This window comes from Elgaria multicarinata, chromosome 17 (assembly GCF_023053635.1).
Source record: "Elgaria multicarinata webbii isolate HBS135686 ecotype San Diego chromosome 17, rElgMul1.1.pri, whole genome shotgun sequence".
NCBI classification, from domain to species: domain Eukaryota; kingdom Metazoa; phylum Chordata; class Lepidosauria; order Squamata; family Anguidae; genus Elgaria; species Elgaria multicarinata.
In genome coordinates, this window is record NC_086187.1 from 28,788,547 (window position 1) to 28,816,054 (window position 27,508).

Below are 27,508 nucleotides of genomic sequence, written 5' to 3' on the forward strand. Positions count from 1 at the left end.
CCCCGCACCTGCTTGGCTCCAGTAGGGCGGCTGCATCACCTGCCTTGAGACTCTCTCCTGGGAAATACGTTTTCACAATCTCCCGTTAAGTGTATTCCCTTATCATCCTTCTGAACTATGCAGGCTACTTTCACATTTCTTTTTATAATATGATTGCAGAAGTTTATGTAAAAGATAGATAGCATTGCCATTGCTCGGATTCTGAGATAAGTGAGTTATGCCGCCCACGATCACCTTTTAGAAATAGGCCTGCCTGGGTCGGATCAGGCAATATTTGTTTATACAGCCACTGGGGTTGTAAAGTACTCAGATCCAGGCTCTCTCATGATAACCTATCGATGCCTGGCACATCATGTAAGGTATTATTTGTCTTCAAATGATGAAAATTCTAGAACTATTTGTTGTTATCTAAGAGCTCAGTCCTGGAGGGGAGGGAGCTCAGTCCATTGTCAGAGGCTCCGTTTTCTCCGTAGTCCTGCTGAGCCTCAGAGGGGTTTCCCTCAGACAATCCTATGGCTCTTGGGACACTGTCTAGAGCAGCCTTCCTCAACCTGGGGCGCTCCAGATGTGTTGGACTGCATCTCCCAGAATGCCCCAGCCAGCAGAGCTGGCTGGGGCATTCTGGGAGTTGTAGTCCAACGCATCTGGAGCACCCCAGGTTGAGGAAGGCTGCTCTAGAGGACCGTAGGATTCTTTTCCAAGAGCAATCTCAGAGTGGAAAATTTGTATGGGTTTGCACAGTCTTATTAATGGCCACAAAACCACCAGAGCTTGTCAACTTGGAACTGGCTGCTTTAGTAAGTTTTCCTTTTTGGTTAGGATGTTTTGCCAGATGCTGCTCACGTCTCTTTGCAGCAATTTGCTTGCTTTGTATTATTATTTTTTATCCGCCCTGCCCCCCTCAGTTTAACTGTAGATAGTCTCAGGACACTTAAGTTTTGCACCAAAATTTAAACTCCACTGCAACACAGCTCTGACTATAACTAGCCAGAATGAAAATAAAGTAACTCAAAGTTTGTTTGGTTTTCCAAAGAAGTGATTGAATTGCCACAGGTGGCTCTTGACTGTAATTATTTATAGGGTTTGGGGGGGGGGCAGATATTTTCTATGACATGGCAAATATTTGTGGGAGGGGGTGGAGGGCAGATGGGTGTGACTTAGTTGGGATGCACAAGGTTTGGAACTTGGTCCTGGGTGTCCTTAAAGTTCAGTTCAGCTATGAATTATTCTCTGGCTGACCTTTCACACATCACCCACTTACTGTTTTCTGTGTTTGCTTCTGATAGATACCAACAGGCTTGGGAAGAGCTTATTTAGCAGGCGGTGTTCGGTTGCTCCCAAGGGCTCGAAGCATGTTGTGGCATTTTAAAACTGAACAATGTTAAGAAAGAGCAAAAAATAAATTGCACACATCCAAGTTAGATAACCTGTTGCGTAACCTTTGCCAGATTAAAAATATTGGCTCCCAGAAAGTACAGCATAAGCGCAAGGTAATTAAGGCCAAATTCCTAAAGGTGATAACCCTGTTTCTACACAATGTCGCTTGAGACAGCAAGCCTGCATGGCAGAAATTCCCTTAATGTAGAAAATTAGCATGATATCCCTGATATCTTGTTTTCTCTGTGCAAGGTTGTTGTTTCTAACATTGTCGGGGGGGTTGCATGGAGGAGCATCAGTCTTATGACTCCCCCTCTTTCAGTCTGACCTGGTACAGTCCATTTTCACCTCATCTGCTGTCTGTGTGATCTCTAGACCCCAGGATCTAGAAGAGGCACTGGGTTGCGTGGATCCAGACCTTCAGAGTAGCCACTGATGAATGTGTCAGCACTTGCATTTTGTGTGCAAGTGGGCTTATTTACCTCCTCAGTGTTCTTTGCAGCCCTGTAGTGATAACTCCTGCCCATTTGACAGAAAATTGCAGGCCAGCCTGCAACTGTGAGCGTGCACATATTTAGAGATAAATGATAGCAGGATTGCAACTTCCACAAGGGTTGGAGCAGAAGCAACCAGGAATCTGGTGGCACCTCCAAAGCACATTTACTGTGGCAGGTCTTTTCTTGGAGTAGAGCTCTCGTCATTGGAAAACTTCGCCATATTAAATCCGTTGGGTTTTCAGGTGCCACCAGACTTGTGTTGTGTTTTGAACAAGGGCTATTTATTAGACGTCTTGTCAAGCAGGGAGAAGCATTTCTGACTTTGGGCCCTTCCAGATGGGCAGCTCCTGGCGCTAACAAGCAAGAGGTGTTGTGCTGCTATTCTGTATTTTCCTCCCTGAATGGATTTCGTTGTAGAAAGAAGAGCTGGAAAAAACTAGGCAGGGCAAGTCCATGGTAAAAACATCCTTTCTCAGCTCAACTCAACCTCCGACTCACCCCTTAATGTTATGAGTGAAGAGGTTATTGTGGGTTTGATTTGGGGGGGGGGGGAACGCCCTGAAAGACACAGAAACCAAAGGTGATAATGCCATCAGGTGGTGTGGAAACCACAATATCTTTATACCTCTGAAGAGCAGAGGTAGGCAGGAAATGACAGGCCCTCTGTCTCTCCTTTGTGTTAATTTTAAAGAAAAGCACGTCGTCGCCGCATGGACTTCCCAGATTGAAAAGGCAGCTGATCCTCCGGGCTGCAGTTCCTTTGGCCAGCAAACTTCTGGCAGAGGTTGGGGTCCAAATGCCTTGCTATATTCAGCCGCAGGGAAGGTGAAGCAAGGCTGCACTGGGTTCATCCAGGGTCACCCCCGAAAAAGAAAGAAAAGCGAGCGGTCCTGGTGTGGCCCCTTGTAACTTTTTGTCGCGTTGCCAGTCGGTGACTGCAGGTTCAGGTCATGCAAACAACTTCCTTCTCTTAATGTTTTGCACTGAGGCTTGAAATCCTGGTTGTGCAAAGAAACACTCTTCATTGGACCTGCGTTTTCTGAGCCTTAAGAATCTCTGCCTTGTTCATATCCCGAAGATCTGTGCTTAAACTCAGTTGATAAATTGTATGTAAACTCATGCGGTGCACATAAACGTTTTTCTTGTTTTATTCCGGATCTGAGGTTGGGATTTTTGTTGGGGGTGGGGGTGGGGAAGGAATTACGACAGTAGATGAGAAATAGATATTCAGTGAAATAAGAGGCCTTAAAAAAATAAAAGCATTGATACTCTCTGTTGTTTACGTTGTGTGTCAGATACTAAATCCTGCATGGAATGTTGTAGGTGTAGAATTGCAAGAGCCAAACAGTCTTCACTGTGGAAGACATTGGGGGGGGGGGGGGGGCGGGGATATGTCCGCAGTAAGAAAAAAAAAGAAGACAGTAGAAGCAGTGAGAAAACATAGGAGAATTAAAGAGCATTTTACAAGGACCCGTTGTGAGGCATTGTGAATGAGGCACTGCTCATTCAAAGCCTCATCTGGAAGCCCCACATTCAATAGGTGGGCTGTAGTAATGGGAGGTGGTTGAACAGCAGCTGCGGGTGAAAGACAAGTAATTGTGCAGGGCATCGATGCTCTACCTTCATAGAATCATAGAATAGCAGAGTGGGAAGGGGCCTACAAGGCCATCAAGTCCAACCCCCTGCCCAATGCAGGAATCCACCCTAAAGCATCCCTGACAGAGGGTTGTCCAGCTGCCTCTTGAAGGCCTCTAGTGTGGGAGAGCCCACCACCTCCCTAGGTAACTCATTCCATTGTTGTACTGCTCTAACAGTCAGGAAGTTTTTCCTGATGTCCGGCAGGAATCTCCCTTCCTGTCGCTTGAGCCCATGATTCCGTGTCCTGCACTCTGGGAGGATCGAGAAGAGATCTTGGCCCTCCTCTGTGTGACAACCTTTTAAGTATTTGAAGAGTGCTTTCATGTCTCCCCTCAATCTTCTCCTCTCTAGGCTAAACATGCCCAGTTCTTTCAGTCTCTCTTCATAGAGCTTTGTTTCCAGCTTTGATCATACGTATACTGTAAGTGTTGTGACAATAAAGAATTCATAGAATCATAGAATCATAGAATAGCAGAGTTGGAAGGGGCCTACAAGGCCATCAAGTCCAACCCCCTGCTCAATGCAGGAATCCTCCCTAAAGCATCCCTGACAGATGTTGTCCAGCTGCTTTTTGAAGGCCTCTAGTGTGGGAGAGCCCACCACCTCCCTAGGTAACTGATTCCATTGTTGTACTGCTCTAACAGTCAGGAAGTTTTTCCTGATGTCCAGCCGGAATCTGGCTTCCTTTAACTTGAGCCCGTTATTCCGTGTCCTGCACTCTGGGAGGATCGAGAAGAGATCCTGGCCCTCCTCTGTGTGACAACCTTTTAAGTATTTGAAGAGTGCTCTCATGTCTCCCCTCAATCTTCTCTTCTCCAGGCTAAACATGCCCAGTTCTGGCAATGGACATTTTTCTGGGTGCCCTGCCTCTCGGGACCCCAAATTCCATGAATGGGAGAAGAGACCAGCCCCCCTGCAGTGCAGACATGCATTATGCACAGCACCCGGGCATTTTCATTTGGGAAGGTTTCATATATCTTTTTAGCCTGGCTTATGGAACCGCAGGTGGTGGTTCTGTGAGAAAAGTGTGTGTGTGTGTGAGAGAGAGAGAGAGAGAGAGTTCCTCTGTTAAATTCTCCGTATTATTTTTTAAACCTTCCACGTGCTTAGTCAGGTTACAAAGAAGGTAGTTTCTCTCTCTCCCTGTTCTCATCGACTCTCCTTCCATTTCAGTCATCTTGCTCCTAAATTGGGGGTAGCTTTTTAATCTTTTGTTTTGTCATTTAAAATAGCTTTCCTTTTGCCACGCTGTGGCCGTAATTAAAAATAGCAATTAATCTCTCTCCTAGGGTTTTGGAGAGGCTACCGGGAGAGCTAAGCTAATCTCGTTAGGGCATTTCTGCCATTGCTGTGAAGTAATTGGACGCCGCGTCAGCACCAGCGCCAAAACCCAGCGGGTGCCGGGCGGGCCGCGTGCGCCGCTCGCTGGCATTGCCCCGAGGTGCTTTGCCGTCTCCGTTGGAGTAAATGCCGGGTTGCAGAGTTGGCAGGAATCCTGAAAGAATCCACACTAAGAGTTTATCAGCAGTAATTTTCTACTTTGGCAGGGAGCAGCTCACGGTGGAAACCTTTAAAGCAGGAAACAGCTGTATGTTATCTGCCGGCTGAACCGAGTCAGCTGTGAATTTATCGCATCAGTTAAGGCCAGTCTGTGAACATTCAGATTTGATGGTCTGCAGAGCAGCGCCCGCACACCTTCCCGGATATGGGATCGCTTCTTCCAGGAGGGTGTCCGCTTCGAGGCTGTGGCACCAGTCGTGCACGTCCGTGCAACGATGCGGATGACGTGGCCACTCTTGTGGGAGTTAAGGGGATTGAGCCAATATGTGGCTCTTGCATTTGCCATCTCCCTGGTGTCAAATATGAATCAACTTCCAGACTATCAGCAGGAAAACTTTGTGACCCTTGGTGGCTGATTTTCTTTTAAGCTACAGATGATGGACATTTGGGGTCTGGCTTGCAAGTTAGTGCCTCAGAGCTGGGCCCTCTTCCAAACCGAATCCATCCTCTCACGATGAATCCCCCGTTAGGCACAGTTCTGGATCTCACAGGGTTGTGTGCTATGACCATTTTCCTTCTTGAATGAATGAATGAATGAATGAATACCTTTATTGAATAAGTCTTCTGACCATTTCAAAAAATCACATAATCATTAAAAACAAACAGACATTACTTAAAATTTATGATTTAAAATTTTAAAACAATACACAGTTCGTAAATGATACATTATATATGACTAACGGTTAATAAGACCCCACGTATATTACAACATTTGAGTGTAATATACGTGCACAGTTCTGGATCTCACAGGGTTGTGTGCTATAACCATTTCCCTTCTTGATCTGCCCCATCTTTTCAGGACTTGAATGTCACATGGCACACGGAGCATCCGGATTTCACCAAGTGCTTTCAGAACACCGTCCTCGTCTGGATCCCTTGCATTTACCTCTGGGCTTGCTTCCCAATCTACTTCGTTTACCTCCGCCGCCATGACAAGGGTTACATCCAAATGTCGCATCTCAACAAAGCCAAAACCGTAAGTGACGCAGGGGAGCAGCTGCTGTTGGGTTTCAGCTTCAGCCGTCGGATGCAGGAATAACAATCCCGCTTCATCCAGTAGAGGGGTTTGGGGGGTGAATGAGATCCCTCCACGAAGCGAGAGCTCTTTGAGGGCACACAAGCGCCACCGAACGTCCTCGTGGCTGGTCCCGGTGGGCCCACCTGCACCATTTCTTGGGCTTGGCTACGTGAAGTAGGGGAGGAGGGACGAGGAACTGCTGCCGCCCCCTGGGTCAGTGGCGGCTCCCGGTTTTCGGAGGTCATTGGGCAGGGCAGGCTCAGTGGGCCGCTCCCTTCTCCCCTGCATTGCCACCAGCTGCTTTTGCTCCTCTACCTCCTCGTTCTCCTCACTGCTTCCGCTTGCTTGCTTGACAGGCAAAGAGGCAGCCAGGAGCCGCTGCTGCTCTGCCTCTTCCCCACCAAAGCAAAAGGCAGGTGAACGAGCAAGTTGCAATGAGGGAGAGGAGGAGGAGGAGTAAGTCCGGGGGGTGGGTGAGCCCCTGGCAGGGGCCTAACTCTGCCTACCCTTGACACCGGCCCTGAGCACAGCATGTAAGGGGGTGGGTGGGTGTGTGGGTGGGTGTAGAACTCCCCTCCAAGCGGCCATGGAGGCTTCACCATTCCTCTCACACCCTCAAGTCAACCTTTTCTGTTTCCCTTTCACTGTGGAGCAACTTTGCATTGCCTGTAGACGGCACAAAGGCCGTAACTGCAGAGGGGAAAGCAACGCCACGCCAGCAGCCAGGGCTGAGTGTCTGCGCACAGGCTTATTTATTGACCTCTGTTTATTAAAATACACATTCCCCCCCCCACCTCTCGATCACAATTTCTGAGGCCGCTCACAACGTTGCTAAAAACAAGGAGATTAAAAGAAACCCCAAGCACAACCAGAAATAGTTTTTAAAAATCAGCAAAAATGAGTTAAAACAGCAGCAGAGATGGAATTGAAAGAGAAGACCAAAGGAAGAATCAAATGACAACTGAAGGCCAGATCAGAAGAAAATGTAAATCCTGTTAAATGCCTGCCCTCTTAACGTCATCGACAAAGATGGTTTGGTAGTGGGGGAAAGGTCTGCCATTGAAATGGGTCTGGAATTGCCACCCCCAACCAGATGACCACCCCATTGTTCCCTTGGCAGCACTGGCATGCTTGCTGGTGATGATGGGATTTGTAGTCCACATCTGGAGGGTGCCAAGTTGTAGAAGGCTGGCATAGCAAGATGCTGGCTGAAAGAAAGGTGATTATGCATTGCGTATGACCAGGCAGTGTGTGTGAGAGAGAGAGACGGTCTTGGGAGGAGGAGGAGGTGGAGGAGGTGGAGGGCCACTCCAGCTGCGCTCTGGGATACGGCAGGTGAAAAACAGTTGTTGTCAGTCCATACAGCACCCTCCTAGGGACCTGCTCCCCGCTGCCTGGAAACCTGCTTCCCCAAATTTATTTATTTATTTATTTATTACATTTTATACCGCCCAATAGCCGAAGCTCTCTGGGCGGTTCTCAAAAATTGAAACCGTGAAGAACATAAAAACAACCAACAAATTTAAAACACACATACAAAATACAATATAAAAAGCACAACCAGAATAAAACCACACAGCAAAAATTAATACAGGTTAAAATATGAGATTAAAACAGCAAAGTTTAAATTTAAGTTAAATTAGGTGTTAAAATACTGAGAAAATAAAAAGGTAAAATAAAATGTAACTTCCTTGCCGATTGATATTTTTCGTGTCCCTTTTGTATTTCAGGCCTTAGGCCTCTTATTGTGGATGGTCTGCTGGGCAGACCTCTTCTACTCTTTCTGGGAAAGAAATCACAACGTTCTCCGAGCTCCTGTGTTTTTAGTTAGCCCTACGATTCTGGGCATAACAATGGTAAGTGGATTCTTCTGCCATTTCGGGCAGCTTTAACAGTAGAAATTCATCCGCAAACGAGAATGACAGAAACGGCTTGAAAGCTGTTAAATGTATTCCATGACTGAAATGTGCACTTGGAAAACAATTATACTTGTACCTCATTATAAGCCTTGTTGCTGTTCCAGTGCAGTGTTAGCAGCTACGTTGCCAGGAACACAGCTCCCGATCAGGTTCATACCTGGAGAAGACCTGTTTCACCTATCGTCACGGCTCTATGGACATCCTTGAATAGTAACTGTTCTGCCTTTTGATTTCTCTCTCCGCAGCTGCTAGCCACGTTTTTGATACAGTACGAGCGGATCAAAGGAGTTCAGTCTTCCGGAGTCATGCTTCTTTTCTGGATTATTGCACTCCTCTGTGCTATCATAACTTTTAGATCAAAAATAATGCACGCCTCCCGTACGGTAAGCCAACTCTTCTCGACTGAGCACAGATAACTCTGGGAATGATATAGAAGGTTTGCTTGGTTAATGGCTGACCTTGTGACCCTGTTGGAACACAGGACAGCAAGTGAGTTAATGACGCGTTAAATGCTCTCCCATTCTGAAGCTTAAAAGCCACTAAGCCCATGCCTCTGTTGTTTTCTTTGGAACTCTAATAAAGGCCTTGATGATCTTGCCAACGTGCAATCCAGAGATAACCCCCAGAACGAAGTAGGTGGTTGCTTGTTGTTGAAAAAGCTCATGGAACACTTAGTTCTCCTCCTTGAAAATTATAATTTCCAGCATTGCCTTTTATACGTGGCAGTTAGTGTGTCTGTGCTTGCGTGTGTGCACACACACGGTCTAATGCTGCCATCTACTGCACTTTCCCTCCTTCCTCCCACTCCAGTATCATTCATTCCACCTTTGATATCCAAGCTTAAACTGGGCAGCTTTTGTCTCTATGCACCATTTCCCTGATCTGTGCGATCCGTTTCATCAGGAATCGAAAACTCTCAGGAGTCACTCTGTGCACGTTATACCACTTGCGGGATGAGGATTGGTGGGTAGAAGCCTGGAGGATTTATGGGATAACTGGTTTGAGATTACAGGAACACCTTAAAGAAAAAGCAACCTTATATTCAGTCTCTCTGTCTCTGTCGCTCTCTCTCTGTCGCCTTGCTAGCATGGTTTGATGTTGTCTTTCTATGTCTGCCTACAGGGAAATTGTTTGTTCAGGGGATTGAATAGAGCAGATTGAGGCTGGACAGTTTCAAGAAAATTTGTGGCACCCATAATTGCTATAGGCTGGAGTTATGTCCAAGGTGTGGTGGGGATGGCTGACTTGCTCTCCTCTTTCCAGTTATTATTTAATTCTCATTAGCTGCTTGTGATTCTCAGGCGCCACACTTCAGTCTGCTCATAAACTGGCTGTTAGTCTCCAAGGGCCAGCATTCATTTATTCAACGTATTTATTACAATTATATCCCACCTCTCCTTCAAGGAGCTCGAGGTGGTGCACGTGGCTCCTGGCCCCAATTTTATCCTTACAGCAACCCTGTGAGTTAGGTTAGGCTGAGAGAGAGTGCCTGGCCCAGTGGCCCAAGGTCACCCGGCAAACGTCACCATTGAGTGCGGGTTTGAATCCTGGTCTCCTCACTGCTAGTCTGGCACTCTAATCACTACAGTTCAGTTTCTGACTTGTAGCTGTTGGCCGCTAAAATGAAATATATCATAATAAGAATGTCTGAGCAGCCCTGCTGGATCAGACAAATTGCCTGTCGAATCCAGAGTCCATGTGCAAATGGGAAGCCCAGCAGCAGGATGTGAAGGCCACAGCCCTGCCCCACTCTTGCTCCCCAGCAACTGGGCTTTATTGGCGGACGGCCTCCGAACTTGGAGGCGGCCATCTCCTCTTCCACCACCACAAAACCACCTAAAATAGTGGTGGCCGCCACATCTTGTGGAAGTGAGTTCCAGTTCCCTAATTTAACTTTGGGCTGTATGAAGAAGTCCTTCCTTGTTTACCTGTCCCTTCCCTCTTGCCGATCGATGCCATTGGATGAGCCCAAACTCTCGTATGATGAGTTAGGAGAAAATCATCTCTCTTATTGGCGTTCTCCAAACCATGCCAAATTTTAGAAGTTTCTGCCAGCCCACTAATGACTGTGTCCAACTCTTTTTCTAGGGTGCTACAGTTGATGTATTTCGCTATGTTACCTTCTACATCTACTTCACTTTGGTGCTAATACAGCTGATACTGTCCTGTTTTCCTGAACGTCCACCCTTATTTTCGGAAACCGTTCACGTCCCAGTAAGTAGTAATCCATGATTTTGCCATGGAACATCTGTGAGTGACACGTGGGGATATGTGGTGTTTGCTTATGTAAATTGCTCCTAATAATTTTGTTTGACCCTATGTAAGCACATTGTTAAAAAAAAGTATTTTTTGACATTCTTCTTAAAGTTTCCAGAAAGCAATAAGATTATTGGAATGCTGCTTGTGGTTTTGTTTTTTTAAAGGTCGTTTCGTTCCTATTTTTCTGTTGCTATAAATATTGCAATCTGGAAACTTTTGTGTGTTTATGAATCAAAACGGGCGTTTACAAATCAGCAGGGCAGGAGGAAGCTCTGAGAAGAGACTTCTGAATTCAAGGGTTGTTTCTGGTGTCTTGCAACTTCTCTCTGTTGGTTGATATCACTTGTTTTTTTATTGACTTCAGATATACTTCTAATTTAGACAGAATCCCTTCTGTCTTTAAAAATGCTGTGAGTCCTCAATCAGCTTCATAGGATTAACACCATTACTTTGTTTTGACAGTTGTAATTTAGCTCATGGTAGAGTGTTGTTATTTTTAGAGGCTGATGCACCACGTCGACAAATGTGGCATCAGGTGGTTTGTGCATTTGCTCAGCCAGGCCATGACGCTAGTTGTACCTTTTTTTGCACTCACCCTGAAGGAGCAGGTTCGTAGCTTGGGGGTTCTTTTAGACCCATCCTTGTCCCTTGAGGCTCAGGTGACCTCGGTGGCACGGAGTGCCTTCTACAAACTCCGGTTGGTGGCCCAGCTACGCCCCTATCTGGACAGGGATAACCTGGCTTCAGTTGTCCATGCTCTGGTAACCTCCAAGTTAGATTACTGCAACGCACTCTACATAGGGCTGCCTTTGAAGACGGTTCGGAAGCTGCAGCTCATGCAAAATGCAGCGGCCAGATTGATTTCGGGAACCAGGAGGTTCAACCATATAACACCTGCTCTGGTCCGCTTGCACTGGCTGCCTGTATGTTTCCGAGCCCAATTCAAGGTGCTGGTTTTGACCTATAAAGCCTTACCCGGCTTGGGACCACAATACCTGACGGAACGCCTCTCCCGACGTGAATATACCCGGTCACTACGTTCAACATCTAAGGTCCTCCTCCAGGTGTCTACTCTGAGAGAGGCTCGGAGTGTGGCAACGAGGGACAGGGCCTTTTCGGTGGTGGCCCCCAGACTATGGAATGATCTCCCTGACGAGGCTCGCCTGGCACCAACGCTGCTATCTTTCAGGCGCCAGGTTAAGACTTTCCTCTTTGCCCAGGCATATGGTAGCACATCTTAATCACACACATGTTTAGTTTTTTAACGGTTTTTAATGCTTTATGTGTGTATGTTCTGTGTTTTAGAATTTTAAATTTTGTATACTCGTTTTAATCTTAATTTTAGAATTTCTGTAAACCACCCAGAGAGCCCCGGCTATGGGGGCGGTATATAAGTGCAATAAATCAATAAATAAATGTATGTGCTGCTTCCCACCACAAAACGCAGCCTTGAAGCAACTTACACCTACATACACAGAAATCCATAATTAATATAGCACAAAACACAGAGTCAATCAATATAATCAATGCAATCACAATCGGCACGATAGTACAAGAAAAAACGAACTTCCCCATTTGTGTGTAGGGGGCTGAAGGCCGACCTGTCTTTCCAGTGGGAATGTTAATGGTAGGAAACAGCAATTGAAGCCCTTAATTGTGATCAGTCCCCTGCTGCCAGGAACTTCTGCCAACGCAAATGTTTGTCTCTGGCTTTTCTCTTTCTTCTTGAATCGTCGGCATAGATAAGGCTCTGCTCTTCAGCTCCTTTGCAAGTAGGCTGTTACCAGCCTGCTGGTAGCACTGACAGTTGGAAAACCCAGCCTCCCTCTTCCTTTTGCACACCAGCCCGTCTTTTCGAACCCCGGGTCCGATCTTGGGAATTGCTGCTTTTTAACCACATTAGTTGCTTCGATAATTGCTGTTGTGCTCGGGTATTTTCCGAGGGCTTTCCCATGCAGATCTGTTTTGTGTTACTACAGGAAGAATTTTTAGGGTGTGTTTTAATGGAAAAGTTGAGCAATGAAGGAATGTGATACTGCTGGAACTGTTTGGTGGCTCGCGGAATTCATGTTCTCGTTAACGGAGAGGTGGCCGAGCAGATAAAAGGCTGTACCAGTTTTGTGACCTGATGGTGGTTTTTAGCGATGCCAGAGGAGGAGTTAAGGTGTGAGAAGAGAACGTCTCCTGGAATCCTTGCACTGGACTCGTGGTGTTATTTCAGAAATACAATCGAGACAGGATTTCGTGGCTTGTTGTGGGTGGTTGTTTTTATTTAAATCGAGAAGTAAAATGAGTGATGGGCCGAAACAGGCTCAGCGGAGCACTTTCACTGCCTGGTGTTTGGTGTCTGGTGTTCTTTAGCCGCTGCTGTTTTGCTTAATCAGAGGGTGGAGACCGTGATGAGCACACCTGCGTTGGCGTTCTGTTTGTGGCCCTGTGAATCCTGCCGTGGCGAACCAAATGGGAGCACCGCCCGCTCCCGGGGGCTGATGATTCATGGGGTCCTCCCAAGTTCTGTGGAAGTCTCACATGCCAGGGCACTACCTGAACTGTTTAGCAGGAAACAAACACAGCTTCTGGTTCTCCGGGTGCGGAGAAGTGGGCTGCCTTACCGGGAAGGAGGAGTGAGTCTCCACTCGCTCTGGTTTGTGGGGAGGAAGAGCTGTTGTCCTCTCCAGGACCGATGCAAATTCCTACAGGTGTTCTTTGTCAGAGGGTGTGTGTGTGTGTGTGTGTGTGTGTGTGTGTGTGTGTGTGTAAAGCAGCCTTCCTCAACCTGGGGCACTCCAGATGTGTTGGACTGCATCTCCCAGAATGCCCCAGCCTGGCTGGGGCATTCTGGGAGTTGTAGTCCAACACATCTGGAGCACCCCAGGTTGAGGAAGGCTGGAAGAGACTCTGATGTCTCTTCAGCTTGGCACAAAATTAGAGAAGGCAGTAGTTGATATGAATGATAACCAGCCTAGAGATGTAAAATTTCTGGAAATTTTGAAGCCATGGAAAAAAAACATTCTTTTTCCATTTTTTTCAGGAAACTCCCCTCCCCCCCCCCCGGAAATTTTCAGAAAATTTGAAATAATGCAATATTAGCACTTTTTACAGATTGAAAGTCACTTTGTTACTTTAGGAACATAAAATGAAATTACGTCCAAGTTGGTTTGGCATAAAATTATTACATTTGGTATATTAAAAGTAGCGTATTCAAACAATTATTACAAATTCAATTTACTTTTTTTACCTTTTTTTCGGTAACAAATGGAGCTACAAGCTCCTGAACTGTTAGGAACAACTGAACTGTAAGGAACCTCTTTGGTTCTGCCCGTTTATGAGGAGCAGGCAAAAAAATCAATTTTAAAAAAACAACAACTGAAGAAACCAGCAACATGAGTAACAAAGAAAATTCTTTATGTCTCCGCTAGTCCTCCAGTGTCAAGACATAAAGCCCCCATTCCCATAAAAAGAACTGAGAAAAATGGGGCGGGGGAATGAATATGCATGAAATATTCATGCATCTCCCGAGTCCACGCATGGCACGCGCCCGTGGGCTACCTTGGGCAGAGCAGAAGGGCTGGCATTCCCTTGGCTGGTCAGGAAGGGTGGGCTGGTGCTTCTGCTCCCCTTCCCTGGATCGCGGCACTTGTGGCATCTGGAGGGGAAACTCCTTTCCTCCCTCTCTCAAACACATAAATAAACAGATTTGCAAGAGCGAAGTGTGTAACCTTCCAGCCCTTATCTGGAGTTAACAGACATTGCGGGGTTGCTACACGGACGGGCACGCTTTTCTCCTTGGCAATTGGCCCTCTGTTGACGTTGGCCACTGCGTTTCAGTTCTGCCGTTTGGGGCTGAGCTGGAATGGAAAGAAGGGGTTGAATTCTGCCTCTTGCTCTCTCTCTCTCTCTCTCTCTCTCTCTCTCACACACACACACACACACCCCACACACACATGCACAACATCTGCCCTTGTTGTAACCCTTCTCTGCTGGCCTGGCATTTTATGTACTGGGAGGGGTGCAGGCAGTGAATGGTTTCTGGCTTGGGTTTTGAAGTCTGAGAAAGGGAAGCTGAACTGACCACCACTCCCATGACTGCTCTCTGACCGCTGCTGGAAGTTAAAATGAGGGCTCCAAACAGCTTGCACTCCCAAAGTCACCTTTTCAGAATTCTCATTTTAATTTATTTATTTATTACATTTATATACCGCCCCATAGCCGAAGCTCTCTGGGAGGTTTACAACAGTTAAAAACCGTGAGCGTTAAAAAGTATACAAAAAGTTTAAACCATCAAAAACATAAAAACAGTATAAAAACAACGGTATCCATTTTTTAAAAAAAACAGTAACTGATCCCAATGCTCTTTCTAGCCGTGATGAAAATGCTGATATTTGTGTGTGTGTGTGTGTGTGTGTGTGTGCAAGGACTATTTTGGAGCCCAGCAGCACTGGTTCCAGTTGATCAAACTATTTTGCTAACTTTTATGGCCGGAGAAATTTGGAGAAGGCTCTTGCTTTGCATGTAGAAAGTCCCAAGTCGAAAATTGCAAGCTTCAGTGGGATAAAAACAAGAACTACCTTTTCTGTTGAGCTTCTGTTTCTTTTATTTCACTTCTATTCTGCCGAATAGCCAATGCACTCTCCACTGTTCACAAAAATTACAATTCCGAAAACAGCATAATGAAAACATAATGTAATATAAAACCTTTAATATAGATTTTCTTTAAAGAAAACACAGCTAAAACCGCATTACAATACTATATTGGTACCTGAATAAAACAACTCACATTAAAAGCCCAATCATGCACCGTCAAATGCCTGTGAGGAGAGTTGGCACCAAGTCGACGTCAGCGGGGAAAGGATTCCGCAATGGGGGGGCCACCACTGAAAAGGCCCTTTCCCTCGTTGCCACCTTCTGAGCCTCCCTCGGAGGAGGCACCCAGAGGACGGCCTCAAAAGACGCTGATCAAAGTGTCTGGTTAGGTTCATATCAGGGTGTGATATTTCATTTGTAACTGGATGAATCTTTCTCCCCCTTAGAACCCGTGTCCGGAGGCCAGTGCGTCTTTTCTGTCCAAGATCACGTTCTGGTGGATCACTGGGTAAGAGAACAAATCACTTTAGAGAAGAGACTCCCTGCAAACTATTCCTCCAAGCCTTGCTTTTTGCAAGGTTCACTCAAGGTTCTGTTGTCTTTGGCAAAGGCACATATGTAGAAGAAATTAATATATGGGGGGGGGGTAGTTTAGAAGAAGTTAAAACAAACAAACAAAAATGTTGCGTAGGTCCAAGAATTTCAAGCAAAATCTACAAATGAACAAATGTCTTGCAGCATAATTGAAGGGGATGACAGAAGTGTTAAAATTCTCATAGGCCACAGGCTAGCTGATATTTCTTTTTCTTTCTAAAAAGAATCATGATTATCTAAGGCAGCCTTCCTCAACCTGGGGCGCTCCAGATGTGTTGGACTGCATCTCCCAGAATGCCCCAGCCAGCAGAGCTGGCTGGGGCATTCTGGGAGTTGTAGTCCAACACATCTGGAGCGCCTCAGGTTGAGGAAGGCTGATCTAAGGCATATGTCTTATTATTATTATTATTATTATTATTATTATTATTATTATTTAAAAAATCAATTTATGAGTAATGTTATGTACTTTGTGGCTAAATGAATACATTTTTCAGTTCCACTATTTTGCTATGTTACTGTTACGTTTATTTACTTATATTTTTGCATGCTGCCTTTGCCAGTGAACATTGCCTAAGGCAACCTGCAAGCCAAAAACAGCCATTACATTATAAAAAAATACACACTGAAAACAATGCACATAAATGGAAAAGACTTTGAAAGCAACACAGTACTGTAAAACAGCAATAGCTACATATTATCAGTTTAAACCCTTGATAAGTAAATAACACTTTAACCACACAGTTGAAGGCAGATAGCAGAGATGGCTATTTTTTTTAATAAAATAGGAACCACTACCAAAAAGGCTCTCCTCTTGAGGGCAAATAGATCTTGCTTCCTGGATAGAGGGGATACTGAGCAGCCCCTTTCCAGATGACCCGTGAGAGAGGGTAGGCTAATATGGGAAGGGCTCAGTAACATGTTCTGAAGAGCGGGACAAAGACGGTGAGGGTCCTGCAGACCACGTCCGATGAGGAAAGGTGGCAGGAGTTAGCTTAGGGTTCAGAAGAGATGATAAAGAATCATAGAATCATAGAATCCTAGAATAGCAGAGTTGGAAGGGGCCTACAAGGCCATGGAGTCCAACCCCCTGCTCAATGCAGGAATCCACCCTAAAGCATCCCTGACAGATGGTTGTCCAGCTGCCTCTTGAATGCCTCTAGTGTGGGAGAGCCCACAACCTCCCTAGGTAGCTGATTCCACCGTCGCACTGCTCTAACAGTCAGGAAGTTTTTCCTGATGTCCAGCTGGAATCTGGCTTCCTTTAACTTGAGCCCGTTATTCCGTGTCCTGCACTCTGGGAGGATCGAGAAGAGATCCTGGCCCTCCTCTGTGTGACAACCTTTTAAGTATTTGAAGAGTGCTCTCATGTCTCCCCTCAATCTTCTCTTCTCCAGGCTAAACAGGCCCAGTTTAGCCAGCATCAAATATTTGAAGGGGTGTCACGTAACCAGTGGAGCAAATTTGTTTTCTGTTGCTTTAGTGAGTAAGACCAGTGAGTTCAATTACAAGAAAAACATAGGAAGAATTCCTGTTTGGCAGTGAAACAGGCTGCCTTGACAAGGGGGCGGGCCCCTCCTTCGTGGGAAGTCAGTCGCTTAAAGATCTCTATTAGCGATGCAGTAGGAGTGAATTTCCTGCATCAGCAGGGGGCTGGCCGGTTTGAAGTCTTATGGTTCTAAGTGTCTTTCCCTGTCAAGAGGAATGACAATACTGTTAAATAGGGATGCTAATTGCTGTCCAAATCATTAAGGGAGTAATTGTTACTGTTAATGTAGTTTTGGGTTAACTGGTATAATACTTTGGAGTTTTATGCATTGTTTATACAACTGGTGCATTTTCCTGAGGTGGAAACCGTTCCAGGTGGGGTCTTGACAGCAGCCTTGTGCACCCACGAGGCGCTAAACTGCCTTATTACTCCAGCTGAATGTCTTCTGTTCCTAATGCAGGTTGATGGTTCAGGGATATCGTCACCCGTTGGAAGCAAAAGATTTGTGGTCGTTGAACAAGGAGGACATGTCGGAAGAAGTGGTGCCAGGTTTGGCCAGGAATTGGGCCAAGGAGTATGCGAAGGCAAAGAGGTAACGCCCTTGCGAACGTAACACGATCAGCGCCGTGTTACCAATCCTCACTAGTTTACAGTCGCTGAAGGGGGGCTCGGTTTTGTTTTGATGGTATGGCAAGCCGATACCTTCCTCTTATTTATGGCATTGCTGCCTCAGTGTCAGTATTATCTCCGATGACGACAAAGGTCCGTTTGATAAAGTGACCAAATGGCTCTGTATTAGTATAACTCAGCCTTCCTCAACCTGGGGCTCTCCAGATGTGTTGGACTGCACCTCCCAGAATGCCCCAGCCAGCAGTGCTGGCTGAAGCATTCTGGGAGTTGTAGTCCAACACATCTGGAGCGCCCCAGGTTGAGGAAGGCTGGTATAACTCATTATAACTTCCATTTTCTTTAATTCGTAGTAATCCTTTACTATTACTTAGCTGTTTGGGGATTATTTTTCAGAAGAAGTGGGATCCAGTGTGGTGTAATGGAGAGTATTGGGCTGGGACCTGGGAGGCCAAGTTTTCAGTCCCCACTCAGCCATGAAGCTCACTGGGTGACTTTGGGCCAGTCACAGACTCTCAGTCTGACCTACCTCACAGGGTTGTTGTGTGGATAAAATGGAGAGGAGGAGGACCATGTAAGCTGCCTTGGGTTCCTTGTAAGAGGAAGAAAGGTGCCGTATAATTGTAAAGAGGTTCTCTCGGCACCTACATTATATGCTTTTAGATGCCAGGTGAAGGCCTTTTTATTCTCCCAGCATTTTAACAGTCTATAAATAAATTTTAACTTGGGTTTTAAATTTGTATTTTTGCATTGCTGCTGTTTTCATCTTGGTTGAAAGATGAAATACAATTTTATATTGTATTTTATATTATGGTTTTATACTTGTTTTGTTTTGAATTGCCTTAATTTTGTAAAGTGCCCAAAGAGCTTTGGCTATTGGGCGGTATAGAAATACAATAAATAAATAATAAAATAAATAATAAATATATTTGCGCAGATAACACTTGTGGCCAAATTGTGACATTATGACCCTATTCACACATAATGACAACCCATCAGCTGGTGTTGTGCAGGAGTGCCTGCCGCTTCCTCTTTTATCCCACAACCCTTGACTTCTTCATAGGTTGTGGAGCATGATGTGTGAACCCAGACCACCGGGTTGTTTATGGGCTAAACAACCCAGCAGTTGACCCGACAATGAACCCTGCTCATGCAAGGCAACCCATCCATTCTTAAACTGATGGGTTGTGCGAACCAGGTGCAAACCAGGTCCTAGTGTGGCTAAGAGCAGATCGTAGATTGTCTTCCAGGGGCTCGGCTGTCGGAACACTTGGGCACAGCACGCACAGTAAAAGGAAACCCTCGCTGTTATTGCCAGTGAACGATTGGAGAGAACTGTGACGATTCCTCTCTCTGGTAGCCTCCCCAAGCCCCCACTAGCCTCTGGGGGTGGGGAATCATAGAATCATAGAATAGCAGAGTTGGAAGGGCCTACAAGGCCATCGAGTCCAACCCCCTGCTCAATGCAGGAATCCAATGCAGGAATCCAATATCAATATATGCTGAGCGAAAACAAAGGCTCCGAGTGACCGTTAACGTTGACGCTTCTGCCCCGATAGGCTGCCAATGCCAATGATGTACTCTCCCAAGAAGCCAGCGAAATCGAGCAGCTCAAACGGAGACGTGACGGAAGAGGCAGAAGCTCTGATTATCCAGCCTTCCCAAAGGGAGAAAGAACCGTCCCTCTTCAAGGTGTTATACAAGACTTTCGGGCCGTACTTCCTCATGAGCTTCCTGTTCAAGGCCTTTCATGATCTGATGATGTTTGCAGGGCCTAAAATCTTGGAGTAAGTGGAGCGCTCTCTTCCTCCCATCACTGTGGAATATGGGGCAGGTGGTGGGATAGTTTCCGGCACCTGGCCCAGCTCTGCTGAGCTCAACGGGAAGCTCTCAGCACCTTTGAATTCGGCTCTTTCTCTTAGAAAGCTGGGAGTGGCTGCCTTGGGTATCTCAGGGACGTTCCACTCACATATGGATCAGGTCCAGCAGTGGCCGTTCCCAGACCGTTCACTGGCCCTAGCAATGCCTAGTTCTGGGGCCTCCTGCTCGCCCCCTGCCCCCAGCGCTGCAGCCACAAAAGCACCATGATGGTCAGTTCAAAGAGGCCCCACTGGATGTGGAGTTGGATTATTTATTTATTTATTTATTTGTTTGTATCCCGCCTTTTGCCCAATACTGGGCCTCAAGGCGGTCTTAAACATACATTGTAAAACCTAGGAAAAGAAATGTAACCCCCCCCCAAAAAAAACCCTTTAAAATACACAACAAAATTATAAGTCATTAACATAGATGGAGGACCAAATTACTCTCCAAAGGCCTGCTGGAACAAACAAGTTTTAGCCTGCTTCCGAAAGCCCATCAAGGAGGGAGCCAGGGAAGAACGTTCCAGAGCACCGGAGCAGCCACCGAGAAGGCCCTCTCCCATGTTCCCACCAAGCGCGCCTGTGAAGATGGTGGGACTGAAAGAAGGGCTTCTCCAGAAGATCTCAAAGCACGGGCAAGCTCATAAGGGAGAAGACGGCCTTTCAGATAACCTGGACCTGAGCTATATAGGGCTTTATATAGGCAGTTGGGTGGGTCTTAGGTGGGTCACTTTGGAACCAGAGGCTGAAAGTGAGTTTCCCAAAGTAAATGGCTGAGCGGGGATTTGAGTCAAGCCCACAGACTTCCCTTTGTTGCCTCCCTTCCTTCTGGAACGGTCTCTGATATCGCTTGACTTTTTTCCTTCCAGGTTGCTCATTAACTTTGTCAACGACGAAAAAGCCCCAAATTGGCAAGGCTACCTGTACACAGCGCTGCTCTTTGTCTCGGCCGGTTTTCAGACGCTGGTCCTCCACCAGTACTTCCATATTTGTTTCGTGACGGGAATGAGGCTTAAAACCGCTGTGATTGGTGCCGTCTATCGAAAGGTAAGCAATCCGAAATCTGTACCGTAACTCTGCCGGCGGAGCTGGTGCCCCAGGCGGGGCCGTGCAGTAAAGTCCCTGCAAAACGAAGGCGCTCTTTGCGAGAGGCTTTCACCCTCAACCCCGCCTTCGTGAGGGCAGCGTTGCTGCGATTGTCCTCAGCTCTATCGCCAAACAGGGATCTGCAGCGGAGACTAAAAAAGTCACTTGCCCCAGAGCCAAAGTCCAGGGCAGAGGTGGACTCTTAGCCCCCAAGCACAAAACCACTCTTTTGAACCCAAATAAAGATGGGGATGGGGGTAACCCTTTGCTTTGCAGCATGCCAGCCTCCCGATTAAGAAATAATATATAATTTAAAAACCTTAAGAAGTAAAGTAAAACTTAGGAGGGGCAAGGCGCCTGTGGCTCACTTTGCACATAGAACCAAATCATGATTTAGCAATAGGGGGACAGTCCGCAATGGACTTTGGCCTCCCCCTTTCCTCTCCTCCTCCAATATCACCACAAGGTGCAGACTGGGTACTTCTGCCTCCATTTTGAGCGAACTGCAGTTTGGCATTACGTCTAAACCCTAACTGTGGTTGATCTTGGCTTATTTCAACAAACCGTAGTTAAGATGAACCACAGTTTGTCAGGTTCAAACAACACGGCAAGGTGCAGTTAATCAAAGTACCCGGACACTTCCTTGCTGCCACACTGAAGGGCATCCCTGAGCCTGAGATATGCTGAGGTTCTTCCTTGTCATGTTGGTTTGGGATTGCACGTGAACCAGCTCTTTTAAGTCTAGGCTTGGTTTAACTTTAGATTGCACGTGAGTTTATTCGTTGCCATCACTGTTCGCTTCATGCACCAGATGAAATAGGATCTTGCCGATAAAAGCTATTATGCCCCAGGGAATGTCTTGGCCTTCGCCTTGAAGGTGCCCCTGGGCTCCTTCTAGTGTTTGTCTCCTGCTTTCAAGGCCTTGGTCATCACTAACTCAGCAAGGAAGACGTCCACCGTTGGGGAGATCGTCAATCTGATGTCGGTGGACGCCCAGAGGTTCATGGACTTAGCGACCTACATCAACATGGTCTGGTCTGCACCTCTCCAAGTTATCCTGGCATTGTATCTGCTGTGGCTGGTAAGAGCAGCACGTGGGTGTGCCATTTTGACTATTTACTTGTAGCTAAATAGTGGTGTTTATTTCCCTCGCCAGACTTCTGCAATTCAAGGATTTTTGGGTGGGGTATGAAATAAGGGCAGGTTTCTCCTATGCGGTAACCCTCAGCTAAGGACTGGATCTGAAACATAGGAAGACACCTTAGACCGAATCAAACCATTGGTCTGTCTAGCCCAGAATCACCCGCTCTGACCTGCAGTGGCTGATTGGGATCTCAGGCCGTGAAAGGTCTTTTCACCCCTGCAACGTGACCCTTTCAGCTGGACGTGCCAGCCACTGAATCAGGGGTCCTGCGCACATCCTGCAGGCCGCTGAGCCATGAGCCTTCCCCGTTTTGCTTTTGGAGGCAGGGACGGGCTTCTGCCTCTGGTAGTTGCTCCCCACAGTTCAAGGGGCTTCTGCTGCGCTCCTGGGAGACTGTCTGGGTGGTGGGTTTGCGAATCGCCAGCTGTGCTTCTGCTAACGCCGTGCTCTAAACTTGTTCCCCCTAGAATTTAGGTCCCTCCGTGTTAGCGGGTGTGGCAGTCATGTTGCTCCTGGTTCCAGTGAATGCTGTGATAGCAATGAAAACAAAAACCTATCAGGTAGGAGAGTTTGTCCCTGCTTAAGAATGACAAATTCTGCACGCAAAGGTTATATGTGCTTAGATGTCTCTCACACCAAGCAGAAGAGTGTTATATCTGAAAAATATTTGAAAAAAAGTACATGGGGGGAAATGCCTATGGTTGAAAAATGTATGCATTTTTTTCCAATGTACATTTTTCAAATATACACAGGCTGTAAAACACTGTCCAAGTCTGTGTTTGGAAAAGTGTGCCCAAATGCGCTTCATTCGGTGGGAGAAGAATGTGTATTCCTGGGTTGTGTATGAAATGCAAAACAGAAGCCGTGAATGTGTAGGAGACTGTACTCTCACTCACTCTGCCAATTCACAGATTAAACAACCCATTAATTGATCTTACCGTATTTCTTCGATTGTAAGACGCCATCGATTGTAAGACGCACACTAATTTCAGTACCACCAACAGAAAAAGAAAAACCTAAGACACACCCTCGATTCTAAGACGCACCCCATTTTTAGAGATGTATATGGGGGGGGGGGAAGTGTGTCTTAGAATCGAAGAAATAGGGTATGTGCAAATCAGATCTTTGTGCTTTCATTGAGGCCCCAAACAACTCAACATAAAGAGAGCTTCTGAAGGCTACTGACTTTTCTGGCAAGGCTGAGTAAACTATATAAGTAGATATTTTGATAGAATAACATGATACTGAAACATCATATTTTCTTTTTCGTTAACCTTCCTGGCTTGTGAAGGACTCCAGCTAGTCTAATGTTTTAATCTGCAAGTATTTCTTTGCTTCTTCTATGTTTGTTCATTTTCTATTTTTTAAAAATTATTTGTACTCTTTAATTATTTATAGGAGGTGTTCTCTGGGCAACTTGCATGACAAAAACAAGAACAAGTTAAAACAATCAGAATTATAATAAAAAATGCATCAAATAAAATACAGCCATAGAGACAGTTGTTACGTTGTAAATACAGTTTCAGCTTTGTGACGCATGGCTAAACCCTCCCGTTTTATAGCCCACGGCTCCAAAGAATGTTAATTCCGGTAGCAAGTTTATGCTACAGCCTGACTTCAAGAGTTGCCCTGACTTGCTTTTGCTGCAATTGGGTCATTTCAGGTTGCTCACATGAATAGTAAAGACAACAGGATTAAGCTGATGAATGAAATTCTCAATGGGATCAAAGTGCTAAAACTTTACGCCTGGGAATTAGCCTTCAAAGAAAAAGTCCTTGGGATCAGACAGCAAGAACTGAAGGTTCTCAAAAAGTCTGCTTACCTCGCTGCGGTGGGAACGTTCACGTGGGTGTGTGCCCCGTTCTTGGTGAGTACCGCGAGCGTTTAAAAACCTTCTGCAGTCCTGATGGGTGGGACCCTCGACTCTCTCCACTGGTCATGCACGGTTTTCATAAGGGATTCCCTACCCATAGAATTCAGCTCATTGCCACACACCTGGCCCCACTCTGGTTTGAAAGAGGAAACGCACCAGTCATTGTGGCTTTTATCGTAACATCAACGTCCAAGCTGGGAGATTCCGGTCAGCTAACTTCTATTTCATTTTTTTTTTGTAAGGTTGTATGCCAGTGTTGAATTTAAACAAAACCTAGCGCAGGTGCTAACAATAAAAAAGACTAAAAAATACAAATAAAAGAAAATAAGATTAATACAGCAGAAGCCTGTGTGCACCAGATGCTGAGGAACATGGGCGGGAGGGTGCTGTTGCACCATGTCCTGCTTGTTGGTCCCTGGCCAATGGCTGGTAAGCCACTGTGTGAACAGAGCGCTGGACGAGATGGACCTTTCACCCCTGAGTTATTTCCTAATGCTTGCTATTCTTTTACTTTTCCCCACCTGGTTTTTTTTTTTTTTTTACAAAACCCATCATTTCAGAGAGGGTCTCCTCCAGCGATTACAAGGACATGGCATGCAGCCCAGCTTAGGCAAAAGGGGACTGCTTGCTCCTGATGTCTGGGGAAGGCAAATACGCCACAGCTACATATTAGGATAAAATATGTGCCGCTCCACTTGAAGGCGTTGGGTTGCTCTTTGCACACAGGATTCTTTCCCTTCAGCTTCTGCTTGTGTTTACTTCTCAATGAAGGTATGATGAAGAGCAGGAGAAGAAACCGTGAGAGGGAGACATCCGCAGGGCGCTGTCTCGTCTGAAGGAGGGCGCCCGGCTGCCCTTTTATATATTAAAAGCACACACAAACACACACACCATCCATAAAATAGTGACTAGTTGGGATCTGTCCCACTCCTAATATGGTCTTGGGGAGACTGCCTCACTTCCCCCATGTGTAAAATGGGCAGAATCCAGACCTACCCCGCAGTGTAAAGGAGCTGCGTAAATCTTTCTTTCCTTGCTCAAAGTTGTGTTCAAAGCATCTCTGTCTTCTTATTTTTTTTAAAAAAAATAATATTCTTCTAGTCCTCATGATTAGTAGGCAATGATTGGTGAAGGCTCAGGATCCTAAAGAACCCGGGCAAGTTGCCAGAGCTTTAGCTCCAGGTCCTATGATCTAGCTGCCATTTGCTGACTGGGGGTGATGGGAATCATAGAGTAGTTGAGTTGGAAGGGACCTACAAGGCCATTGAGTCCAACCCCCTGCTCATTGCAGGAATCCACCCTAAAGCATCCCCGACAACCTTTTTCCTGATGTCCAGCTGGAATCTGGCTTCCTTTAACTTGAGCCCGTTATTCCGTGTCCTGCACTCTGGGAGGATCAAGAAGAGATCCTGGCCCTCCTCTGTGGGACAACCTTTCAAGTATTTGAAGAGTGTGGAGTTGTAGTCCACACATCCGGAGGGGGCCAGGTTGAGGAAGGGTGCTCCTCCTGTGATCTCCTCCCTTTTTTCTTTAGCATTTTGCTTGTTTTCTGTCAAGGAGCTGCATCCCCCACTTCCTTAAATGTAGGTTAACGTCAACCAGGGGAGGGAAAATGGTAGGTTGCGGGGCCTTGCTTTGTTTCTCACTAGAAATCCCGAGCTCCACCAGCAGAAGCCAGGTGCAAAATAGTGGCTCAGGAAGGCGGATCTACAATTGTGGAACAAGGCGCCTGCGAGCACAATTCTCAGCCCAGGAATTAGGGCTGAATCCCGGCATTAGAGCTTGCACACAAATCCTTTCCCACCCAGATCTACTCCTGTTCCCCCACCCCCCAAGCCTTCTTGATTTAAGCAGACTACTTTAGGAGGGAGGAGGGAAAAGGCCCTTGGTTTTTACTTTTGTGAAAAGAAAAGAAAAGAAAAGAAAAGAAAAGAAAAGGGCCTGGGAGTAGAAAATCCTTGCCAATCTGCCACAAATCACCAGGAGATCCTAACTTCTAATTGTAGGTTCAGTGTGGGTTGTTTAACCTAAGATTAATCCATAGGGTCCAGGTTCGCACGTCATAGGGCAACCTCTGATAGGTTGCGTGTTCAAAATGGCAGCGGCCCACAACCCTGGCAAATTGTGGGTGGCTTTTAACCCAGTGTTTGGCACCGTTCCATGCAGATCAGGTCTCTGCCTGAGACCGTGGGTTGCCGCTGTAAGCCACAGTAGACAGCGCTGGGTTAGATGGCCAAAGGAACAGCCTGACCTGGACTCAGGCAGCTGCCCTGAAAGCTTTGGCGCTGAAAACCGGTTGTGCAGCTCTGCCGTGGCTCCAGCCACAGCTCAGCTTTCTGCACATCGTACACAACATCCTTCTGCACGTCCTCGACACAAGACTAATATTTGCTCAGTCCTGAGGACAATGAGTGACCCAGTCATTGCCATGAACAGGAAGCCTGTAAAATCTTCCATCCGCGTCCTCGAGAACAGCAAAATAATCAGAGTTGCAGCAAGGTGTTCGTCTTCAGAGCTTTGTTGCTGGAAAGAGTTCCTGAGGTGGGAGCCAACGGCAGCTCCTTTCCCAGGGCACCAGGTCTACGCCCGGGGGGCTGGGGGGGGGGACAGGATTCATCAAGGGGGGGTATTACTGTGTGTGTGTTTGAATGCCCCTATCTACACTGTCAGTGTACGCGCGTGTCAGTGTACGGCGTCTCTGCTGTGGGGGGTTGCATGTCCCAACCTCCTCCTGCCTTTAAGGGCAAGGGGAGGGAGGAGAAATGAATGAGAGGGGTCAGACCCATGGAGGAAATGGGGCCCATGGATATGCTCTTCCATGGGGCTAAACTGTTTCCCCCCTAAAGGGACCTGTGCAGTATTGATTTGTTGGCACAGCAAATCCACAGATCCCTCTTTTCCCATTTGTTTTTTTACTGCAGTGAAAGGGGTTAGTCATTTATTTATTTATTTATTTATTTATTTATTTATTTATTTATTACATTTTTATACCGCCCAATAGCTGAAGCTCTCTGGGCGGTTCGCAGTCATAATCACTCCCCCCATCCCCCAGGCGCAAGGCAAAGATGCAGCCCTAACTCTGCCTGTGACCTGTCCTGTTTCAAGGTTGCATTGTCAACGTTTGCTGTGTACGTGACGATTTCGGAGAAGAACGTCCTGGATGCTCAGAAGGCGTTTGTTTCTCTGGCATTGTTCAATATCCTCCGGTTCCCCCTGAACATTCTCCCCATGGTCATCAGCAGCATGGTGCAAGTAAGAGTCTCTTCATAGGGAATCCCTCGCAGGTTTCCTGAGTCCGGGGCGGGGAAGAGTTTGGGGGGGGGGTTTGAGCTCCACCCACTGCCTCACACACAGCCAAGCAGCCCCGACCAAGGCGGCAGCTGGACCAGCAGGATCCTCCCAGCTTTGCCGAGTCCCTGGATTCCCCTGCGCCTCCCTCGCCTGAGCACTCGGCAGGGAATTCTCCCCTGAGCTCCCTCCCCCGGGGAAGCTCCATGGATTGAATTAGGCCTGCGGGCTGGAGGTTCCCCCTCCCTGCCGTAGGGGAAGGCACACAAGAGGTCAGTGATGGAGCATGTGCATGCAGACGGTCCCCATTTCCTTCGTCGAAAAATACCCCTGGGCAGCAGGTGATGCTGCTGCCAGTCAGAGCAGATGAGACTGTGTGATGGATGGATTCAGTGCAAGGCGACTTATCATAGAATCATAGAATAGCAGAGTTGGAAGGGGCCTACAAGGCCGTGGAGTCCAACCCCCTGCTCAATGCAGGAATCCACCCTAAAGCATCCCCGACAGATGCTTGTCCAGCTGCCTCTTGAAGGCCCTAGTGTGGGAGAGCGCACAACCTCCCTAGGTCATTGGTTCCATTGTCGCACTGCTCTAACAGTCGGGAAGTTTTTCCTGATGTCCAGCTGGAATCTGGCTTCCTGTAACTTGAGCCCGTTATTCCGTGTCCTGCACTCTGGGAGGATCGAGAAAAGATCC

The 27,508-nt window shown here is 46.8% G+C and overlaps 1 protein-coding gene across 1 annotated transcript in view; it reads left to right on the plus strand.

Annotated features, from left to right (window-relative positions):
• The window catches only part of LOC134410220 (multidrug resistance-associated protein 1-like), a 62,743-nt gene that overhangs the window by 8,799 nt on the left and 26,436 nt on the right, over nucleotides 1–27,508 (plus strand). Inside the window, exons 2-13 of the mRNA XM_063143386.1 lie at nucleotides 5,872–6,048; nucleotides 7,821–7,946; nucleotides 8,255–8,392; nucleotides 10,098–10,223; nucleotides 15,299–15,360; nucleotides 17,393–17,524; nucleotides 19,119–19,346; nucleotides 20,291–20,468; nucleotides 21,427–21,588; nucleotides 22,119–22,211; nucleotides 23,315–23,518; nucleotides 26,630–26,776. Of these exons, the coding sequence (XP_062999456.1) occupies nucleotides 5,872–6,048; nucleotides 7,821–7,946; nucleotides 8,255–8,392; nucleotides 10,098–10,223; nucleotides 15,299–15,360; nucleotides 17,393–17,524; nucleotides 19,119–19,346; nucleotides 20,291–20,468; nucleotides 21,427–21,588; nucleotides 22,119–22,211; nucleotides 23,315–23,518; nucleotides 26,630–26,776 (1,773 nt within the window). The remainder of the gene's footprint in view (nucleotides 1–5,871; nucleotides 6,049–7,820; nucleotides 7,947–8,254; nucleotides 8,393–10,097; nucleotides 10,224–15,298; nucleotides 15,361–17,392; nucleotides 17,525–19,118; nucleotides 19,347–20,290; nucleotides 20,469–21,426; nucleotides 21,589–22,118; nucleotides 22,212–23,314; nucleotides 23,519–26,629; nucleotides 26,777–27,508) is intronic.